Source organism: Humulus lupulus, chromosome 2 (genome assembly GCF_963169125.1).
Source record: "Humulus lupulus chromosome 2, drHumLupu1.1, whole genome shotgun sequence".
Lineage (NCBI taxonomy): Eukaryota > Viridiplantae > Streptophyta > Magnoliopsida > Rosales > Cannabaceae > Humulus > Humulus lupulus.
Genome location: NC_084794.1, coordinates 118124980 through 118134595, shown reverse-complemented (window position 1 = coordinate 118134595; position 9616 = coordinate 118124980). Strand labels below are relative to the sequence as shown.

The 9616-nt window shown below is 31.0% G+C and overlaps 1 protein-coding gene across 1 annotated transcript; it reads right to left on the bottom strand.

Annotated features, from left to right (window-relative positions):
• Nucleotides 1-8309: 8309 nt before the first annotated feature.
• Nucleotides 8310-8936, bottom strand: LOC133814659 (uncharacterized). Its single transcript, XM_062247592.1, has 3 exons — nucleotides 8730-8936; nucleotides 8682-8684; nucleotides 8310-8552 (listed from the first exon to the last, which is right to left on the bottom strand). The coding sequence occupies exons 1-3, from the start codon at nucleotides 8934-8936 to the stop codon at nucleotides 8310-8312; spliced, it is 453 nt and encodes a 150-aa protein (XP_062103576.1).
• Nucleotides 8937-9616: the final 680 nt, after the last annotated feature.

The following is a 9616-nucleotide window of genomic DNA, read 5'->3' as shown; positions in this document are numbered from 1 at the left end:
TGCGTTGTGATGTGAGGAGTTCCGATGTCAGAGTGTGTATGACGTGGGTTATCCTATGGACGAATAAACGATCAACTTAAACGCCAGATTTTAAAGAATGATGTCATGGACTTAAATTTTAAAACTATCAGTAGGACTTAAATTTTATTTATTTTAAACGTTGTATAAGTACTCTTATTTTTATTTTAAAATATTGGACCCAACTTGCATGTTTTATCAAAGCCCTACTAGATTTCATATGTTAAGTGGTTTTCCTCTATAATTTTATGAGTATGGAAACGTTTTGCAAAGTAGTAGTTTAGAGCATTTTACAAATGGTATCAGAGTCAGGTTGTCCATGTTTCCAAGGACCCTCCCTGTACACCAATTACTGAATCAATTACTACAGCGATGAAATAATACCATTAAAAAACTATAAGTAACTAGTTACTTACATGGTTACCCTTTTCAAAAAAAATAAAAATAAAAATAAATAAAACATAACAAAAATATAAGGTAAATTGTTACATCATCCTCTGTGAAGATATTCTCTACAAGGAATGGATATGAGACACTATCCTTACTGGTCCAATTCAGAATCGTGAAAAGAATCTTTATTCTTTCAACATATTGAATGAGATAATGCAAGGCTTGTTACAAAAATCCACATCAAGAAAATAATTGGAATGCATTAAACACCTAGTTTTCTGCATTAAGGCTGAATGCATTAAACACCTAATTTTCTGCCACAAAAGTTTGCATTAACTTTTGCAACATGAGAACTCAAAATCAATAAGTTGTCCGACTAAAGCTTGCGTCCCAAATTGATAATTAGCCAGCAAATATACAATGGCCAACTTAACAACATTCAAGTGCCCCTTCATTGTGTTATTTGGGTTATCTTTCCTATTCTCCATTTTGTGTTTATACTTCTTCATTATTGATTATTTCATCTTCTTCCCCAAAATATATAACTACCGATAACTCATAAATACCAAATGGTTGGTGACTAATAATTTGATAACTAGTCACATACATTGGTAACTCATAAATTTTGTAATATTTTGTTACTATTTCGATAATTCATCGTTACCAAAAAAAATTTAATCACATTTTTAGAACTATAGTAGAAGCCATGGGTAACCAAAATATTTGAACACCATAATATAAACTATATTAACAAAAAATATTAAAAATATAGAATAACCTACATGTAACGAAAATAATTAGAAATTGCATTTAAATTTTGATGTGTAGATTACTCATGATATGTTAATTAGTTTATTTTTTTGGTTTGATTAATATTTTTTATGCATGGTTTATCATTATAAATTAATAGAGTAAATACCATTTTGGGCCCTCTATTTTGCAAAAGTTATCGATCGGATCCCGTGTTTTGTTAAATGATAATTCAAACCTTATGTTTTGCAAAATAGAACAAAATGGTACCCAGAGCCCGATTTTGGTCGACTAAAATACCCTCAGATATTTTATTTAGTAAATTAAATTACATAAAATAAAATAATATTAAATTAAATTAAAAATAAATAAAATTGAAATAAAATAGATTTTGAAATAAAAAATAAATAAAAATAAAAATTTTAAAATATTTAATAATATCAAATTTTAACTTAATTAACATAAAAGGGAAATAAAACATTAAAAGATTTTTTAAATTGGCCATTGTATATTTAGTATATATATTAAGTGGAAATTACATTTTATATGAACTTTTAATTGATGTTTTAAAAAATATGGCTTTTTTTTCAACGTAACTTTTTTATGGTTTTTTATCATTTTTATGGGTTTTTTTTCCATATTTTTGTTAAAATGTCTAATTAGGCCATATGTTTATTTCTATTGACTTTTTTTTTAAAAATCCAAGGGTAGTTATGTAATTTTATTTTATTTAATTTTTTAAAATTTTGTAAGGGTAGTTTTTATATTACTTTTTCATGTTTACTTTACCTTTCATTTAAGTTTTTTTTTTGTTTCCCGATTCTTCTTCTTCTCTTTCTTCAAACCGTTTTTTTTTTTTGCATGCATTTGGGTCTTTGCTGATCAGCGTTGTTGAATAACACTTGGGGTGATTAGAGTTATTTTCGGTCAGTTGTTGAATTGAAGTTGGGGACGACTGGAATTTTCGGAAGTTTTTGGCTAACGGACGTGAAGGCCATAAGTATGCGTCGTTCTCCTCAAACTCCAATAGTTCTTGTTGACAATGCAGGACCTAACATTAAGGTATTTTGGTTTCTTTCTTTTGTTTGGATTTTATTTTGATTTTGATTTTTTTTTCTGTGTTTTGGTTTGGTTATTAGTTTGTTTTTTGTTAATTTGAGTTGTTCTCATATATTGTTTTTTATGTTGTTTTCTTTTTTTATATTTTATGTTTATGTTTTCAAGGGAGGTAATGTTGGTTCTTCATCAACAAGTGTTGATAGCGGTTTGCGTTGTTCCCCTCAAGGTAAAGATTCATCAAGGATCAAGAGAACTACTGCTGGGACAAAGAAAGATCGTCAGAGTAGAGTTAAGGTACCTAGTTACTTTGATTTTGTTTTCTATTTTTATATGTATGTTTTTACCTTTGCTGCATCTTTACCTTGAGGAGATAACATATATGATATATGTAATTCCCACATATATGATTAATATCCTATGCTTTCATCTTGATCTCAGATTACTCTCATATTCTATCTCGTTCTTCTTCTGCCCGGAAATATGCCTTCTTAATGTAATTCACTCATATATGATATATATGATGAAATTGGCTCTGGCTTGCTGCAACTGCAAGTTTAGAGCATGTATTTATATATAAATATATACAAAAATATATAAATGTGTGTGTGTGTGGCTTTGTCAATAAAATAATGATAAAACTTGCTCATACACCTTGACGTATACTACTGGTTACATACATACACAGTACTACACTTAACAAAGTTCAAAGTAACTAGGTAACTAGGAAAACATACAAATAAACAAAGTTCAAAGTACATACTACTTGTATTGTTTTCTTTTGTGGTCCCTTATTTCTTTATATGGTTTAAGTGTATGATTATGTTTATTATATTTAGTTTTTTGTAATGTGTTCTCATGCGGTCCCTAGTTACTTTTGAATTGATTTACTTTTATCATTTGTTGTTATTTTAATGTTAAGTTACCCTGTTCTATATGTTATCCACTTTTCTTTTCTTTTTCTTTTTTTATAATTTTTTTTGGCTTTTATAGGTACCGAGTTAGTTGTTGATGTTTAGTGTTTTTAAAAAAAAAAAAAAAGTTCATAGTTTATATGTGTTTGGCATTGCTTTCTTTTGTGGTCCCTGGTTACTTTATATGGTTTAAACATATGATTATGTTTATTAAGTTTAGTGTTTTGTAATGTGTTATCATGTGGTCCCTAGTTGCTTTTGAGTTGATTTTCTTTTATCATTTTTTGTTATTTTAATGTTAACTTACTTTGTTCTGTATGTTTTCCACTTTTCTTTTTATTTTTATTATAATTTTTTTGGATTTATAGGTACTGAGTTAGTTGTTTATGTTTATTGTTTTATAATAGGTACCTAGTTACTTTGTTTTATTTTCTTTTTTTTTTCCTTTATATTATTCACAATTTCTTTATTATGTTTAGTGTTATGTAACCAGTGTGTAATTGGTCGCCATGTTTTTTTTTAGGATGCGCATTTCAGAATTAAACCTCATAGGCGTTTTGGTAGTAAAGTCCAACAGTGGAATAAGCCTTCTGTTATTAGTGAGATTAAGACAGTTTTAAGTTCGAAACAAAAAGAGATGTTTCGAAAAACCTCATTCGGCACTTTTTGGATATGCCTGATATTACATTTCAGGCGCAATTATTTCATAGTTTTTTGCTTAGGGAGGTTCATCAAAAAAAATGAAGATTCCAAGTTTTGGTTTAAATTGGGTGGCAATTTAGTTAGGTTCTCAATCAATGAGTTTGCCCTCATTACTGGTTTGAAATGTGTGGGCAGTGTTGACTTTAGCATGTTCAAAGAGGCTGATTTAGGGCTTAGGAAATCTCTTTTTCCGTTGTACGAAGGTAAACCCAGGAAGGAAGAAAAACTTAGGAAAGAGGAGGTTGCATGTGCGTTTAATGATAAAAATTTGAAGAAGAAAGGTGATGAGGTTGTTGTTAAGTTGGCTATTGTTCATTTGTTAGCCAGTTTTCTGTTTGGGACACAAACTGAGACTCGTGTTGACAACTCCTTCTTTGCCATGGTTGATACTGATTTCGTTGAGATGAAGAAATTTGCTTTTGGGAAAGTGTTGTGCAAAGAACTAGGTGTGTGATGCGAGCAGTATTGAAAGATAGAACGCTATGTATGATTATGTTCCTAGGAAAGCAGATGGGTCACTGGATAACCATAGTTATAAGTGCTATGGTTTTCCTATTGCTTTCCTTATATAGATATATGAGACAATTCCGTCTTGTTCTCAAGCGTTGTGTAGAATGGTTAATTGTTTGTTTCCAAGGATTTTGAATTGGACAAGCAGGGGAAGTGTGTCATACCAATATTTGGTTGATAACGTTCTTTTGGAGGAAGAGGTAATGGTTTTGTTTTTTTTTTTTTTGGTTTTTTTGTCATTCACTTCTATTTTTTATTATGTTTGTTTTATATTTGGGTAACTAGTTACTTATTACAGTTATTTTTGTGGTTTGTTTAAAAATAAATTTTGATTCTTGCAGTATGATGTTAATGTCATAATCCCTACCAATGAAGAAATGAGACTGCCTATACTAAGAGGGTTGTCTTTTGAGAGTAAGTTTTTGCCAACAGATCCACCTGATGATGATGATGCTAGTCCATCAGATATGTATCAGGATCTTATTGCCATTCAATCAAAATTGGTTGAAGTGCAAGATTCCCATAACTGTATATTGCTTGCAATTTCTGAATTGAAGGAATCCTTCGCATCTGATTTTGCTTCTGTTATATCATTGTTGGGTGGTATTAAGGCATCTATGGCAGCTGGTGATCATAATGTTGGTGGAGAGTTTGAAGATCCTACGCATGCTAAGGCTTCTTCTGAGGTAACTGGTTACTATTGTTTGTGTGTTTCCCTTTATGATGTCTAATTTTTGTAAAAATTGTTGGTTTTTGTATTTTTAGGATTTTTTTGATGGCCATTCTTCCGGGGGTTACCAAAATGTTGATATTGATGAGGAGTTGGGGGCTGATTTGGAGCATTCCATTCAGATTGCTTCACAATTTTTTACTACTGATAAAGTAAGATTTTCTTTTCCTTTTATTTGTTTAAGCAATGGTTTATTCCCCCTTGTTTTCTTGTTTGTAATGAATTATAGGTTGTATATTTTTTTTTTCTTTTTTAGGAGCCAATTAAAGTTGACTCGACTGCATACTCAAGTCCTCGAACTCCCACATTTCATGTCTCTGATGTAATATGGAGTGTTATTAATGAATCGGTTGAAAGGCCACTTAAAGAGAGTAGTTCTTTTGAGGATAAAAGTAAGTGGTCGATTGTGTTATATGATGATGCACAAACAGTTGATAATGGATTGATTTTGGGAAAGAAAAGGCAAGCGAAGCCGAGCGCTGTTGTAAAGTCTCATTTCTTAACAAATTTTGGATCTTTTGAAGTTGGAGTGAAACAAAAAAGAAAGAGGACAATATTGGATAATATTTGTCCATTTTCCAATGAACTTGGTGATAATCACACTAAAGAACAATTGTCTGAGTTTGACTCCTGGATTAAACGTGATTTGAAGAAAAGGAACAAGTATGTATAACCATTAATTGTTTTTAAGTTTTTTCTATGCGTAATATGTCTCATTAATTTGTTAACTTTTTTATTTTGTTTTTTAATGTATTGTTCAGGTTCAAAAAATATGATGATAATTTTGCGGACCCACCAATTAACTCCACTTTTGTCCTTATTTCTGAGAAGACTTGGTTTCATAGCCTTTATTTCTCTGGGCAATTCGTTGATTCATCAGTGAGATTCTTCCTTTTATGTTATCTATTTTTTTATGTTTGCGTTATTTTTGTTTTGTTTTAAAAGGTAATAAGTCTAGTGATCTATTTATGCTTTATATTATGATGTTATTGGGTAACCGGTTCCCTTATTGTTTGCTTTGTTGTAGTTCCTTGGGTAACTGGTTACCCAAACTTTGTAACTGTTTTGTGGTGATGATGGTAACCAGTTACCCTTGTGTAATAAAGTTTTCTTGACTATCATAGTAGATTGGTTTCTACATATATCATCTTATAATCATGTATTTTTTTTTATTATGTAGCATATTGATGTGATGATGTATTATTTGAGGAGAAATGTTAAATTGTGTAAAGATTTGAATAGGAGAGCATCTACAACTGACACTTGTTTTGGGCAAAACATAGTGTTTATGTATGAAGATTTTAAGAAAAAAGGTAGTGGTGCATTTAAAGTAGATGAGAGCTACGTTGCTTTGAAGATAATGAAGGGGGAATCCATGTTTTGTGCAACTCATTGGAATTTGCTTGATGATGTTATCATGCCTGTTAATGTGAAGGCTCTAATGCACTAGATTTATTGCACTTTAATATACAGCAGAGATCACTTACGGTGTATGATTCAATGTTTGGTGCAAAGCATGAAAATCAGACTTTACCTGTCGTTGAGGCGTTTGCTGTTTTGATTCCTCTTCTATTGGAGAAGATTGGTTTCTATGATCGTCAAGATATTAATATTGATGTTAGTCTGTATGATGTGGCAGAGAATGAGGCTTTGAAGTTGAGCATTGCTACAGGCATTCCTCAACAAATTGATTGGTTAGTTTGTTTATTTGATTTTAGTTTTTTTTTCTTTGTGTTCTTTTTTGTTTATATGTTCTTAGTTGTTTTTTTTTACCTGTTTCCATTATGCAATGATTGTTGGGTGTTTTCTACTTATTTTGCTGAGAAAATAATTATTGGGAAGGAGAATGAGATGCCTAAACATATTGATGTTCGTCTCCTTCGCGAAGACATTGCTGTCAACTTGTACTATCATGGAAAGAACAAAGAACTTAAGGGATACTTAACTAGCGATGAGTTCAATGAAAAACTTTTGGAGAAGAGACAGAAGAGAATGAAAATTGCTGCATAGGATTTTAGTGCTATTATGTTTCTTTTGCTTTTTTATTTTTGCTACAACAGTAATTAAATGATGAATCAATTTCTAGTTTAACAGTTAGTTTTTTTAATTCTGCTTATGTAAAGCATTGGGATTCTTAAGGTCATTTTATATATACATATCAGTATAGCCTTTTGTTTATTTATTTGTGGTAAGTGGTGGGAATAATGATTTAGAGGGTAACCAGGTACTTAGGTTGTTTCTTTGCTAACATACCGAGGGTAACTGGTTACTTAAGTGTTTTTATTTTTATTTTTTCCCCATTGGTTTGTTGTTGTTAATTTCAATTATTAATATATATTTTAGATAACACTTTAAAGCAGGTAGCTAGTTTTCTATCTGTTTTCGTATTTTTGTACAATGTTTTTATGGAATAATTTGAGGGAAACTAGTTCTCAGTTGGGTTGTTTAACTAATTTTATTGGTGTTATTCAAGCAAAAATGATTTTGAGGGTAACCAGGTACTCAGGCTGTTTCTTTCCTACTATACCTAGGATAACTAGTTACTTAAGTATTTTTTTAGATTTTTCCACTAAGCTTGTCTTATTTTAGTTATGCAACCAGCTTATTAAGTTAATATTAAAGTAACTTTAATATTATATATAGAAGAGTTTGTGATAGAAGAAAGTAAAGGTTTTAATTCTTTTTTTGGCTTTTAGATTGTTATAGTGGGTAATTTATCTTGTATTGTAACTTCAGGGTAACCAGTTACCTATATTGTTGTTTTGTTGTTAATTTTTGGTAACTGGTTACGCTCATGTTTTTTTCCATATGGTGTATTTATACTGATGGTAGCATTGAAAATTAAGAAGCAAACGAATCCAAGAAATTATTTTGAAAGGATTTTTATAAGTTTGCATAATCAGTCCATGTATTTAAATTTGAAGCAATCTTATCAAAATACTGAATGATACTTGATGAATATGAAAGTCACTCTTTCAATGAATAAATCTATGAACAATTTGTTTTGCTGTAAAATATGAATCTATGTCTTTGGCTTTTTCTATTTGTTTGGCTTCTCAATTGGAGGATTCCTGCAAGTCTTCCTGTTATGTCCTGGTTGCCCACATTTCCCACAGGTGATTATTACTTTAGGTTCCCCTCTTGATCTTATTCTTTTCTTTCTTGGTCTTCCTGCAGGGATTGTTGCATTTGGAGGCAGTACCATTATGATCAAGTGTTGTGGGAGATTCTATTCATCTTTATGGGGGCAAAGGATGAACATTTTCTTGATACAATGCTTTCAACGTTTCTGTTCTGTAGAACTTTGCACAATAATCATACACACTCAAGTTTCTCTTTGCAATGACAACTACTGCATGGCCACAAGGCATTTCATCTTCTTGGAACCTATTGCAAGTACATGTTCTATTATGTATATTTACTGTGAAATTTATCTTCTTTTGATCACGAACTTGGTATTCTATTATGTTGAAAGACAAGACCTAAAAATAGTTTTGTCATGAAATAGAATCAGATAATAAACATTTTAACTAGACATAAGATTTAAAGTAACTAGTTATGCTTCTGTGTAAACTTTTTTTTTCCTGTTGTTATGGAAGGTAACTAGTTACCATCTATTGACAGAATAAAGAATAGTAAGAATAAGTTTAGTTGCATACCTCATACTTCATTTTAGAAACAATATCATGTCTCAATCCATTCTCTATTGCTGTAGAGACTTTTGTGAATGTTCCGTTTGCATTATTTGAGTTGTTCCAAACCCACTTTTGAACCAAACTTCTAAGGCATTCAACCAAGATATCAATGGGGAGATTTCTTGCAGCTTTTAGTGCAGCGTTGAGTGATTCTGCGATGTTGGATGTCATCGTGGTGTGTCTTTTTGTTGGTGAGTATGATCTTGCCCAAGTTTAATACTTGGCTTTTTCTAAATAGGGTCTAATGCGTCTGTCAATTATATCAAGCCCTCTCATGTAGTGTTCACATTATATTTTTGTGTATGCTTTTGCTCTTGCAATGAATTTCATTTGTAGCTCTTCTCCATGGCTCTCATACTTGCTTTTCAAATTATTGAGCAAGTGAAACATGCAAGCTCCATGGAAAGAATTTGGGTACACCATATGTACTGCATTGTCTATGCTCATATGCCTGTCAGAAACTATAGCCAATCCTGTGGAGTATAAATATTTTTAAATAAAAAATGAAAATTAGGTATTTTTCGATTTTTTTTAAAATTTTGGTGAAGGCAACCAATTACTTTATTCAGATACTAAAAGAAATAGCATGTATTTGTGTATTTTGTTTTGGTAAAATGTTCCTATGTGTTTGTAAACAAGAATATATCGTTGAAGCTATCATACCTTCGGGTTCTCCATAGGTGTCTCTCAGTTTGGAGAAGAACCAAAGCCATGAGCAGAGTCTGCTATTCCAAAAGCCAACACGAAAATGTTGTTGTTTGAATCTAACGTTGATGCTGAAAATAGGGTACCACCATGTGCATTTTTCAAGAAAGTTCCATCAACAACAATTATAGGCCTCAAGTATCTCC

Excerpts from the sequence above, each read along its gene's own strand:
- LOC133814659 (XM_062247592.1), bottom strand. The coding sequence starts at position 8,936 with ATGACATCCAACATCGCAGAATCACTCAACGCTGCACTAAAAGCTGCA.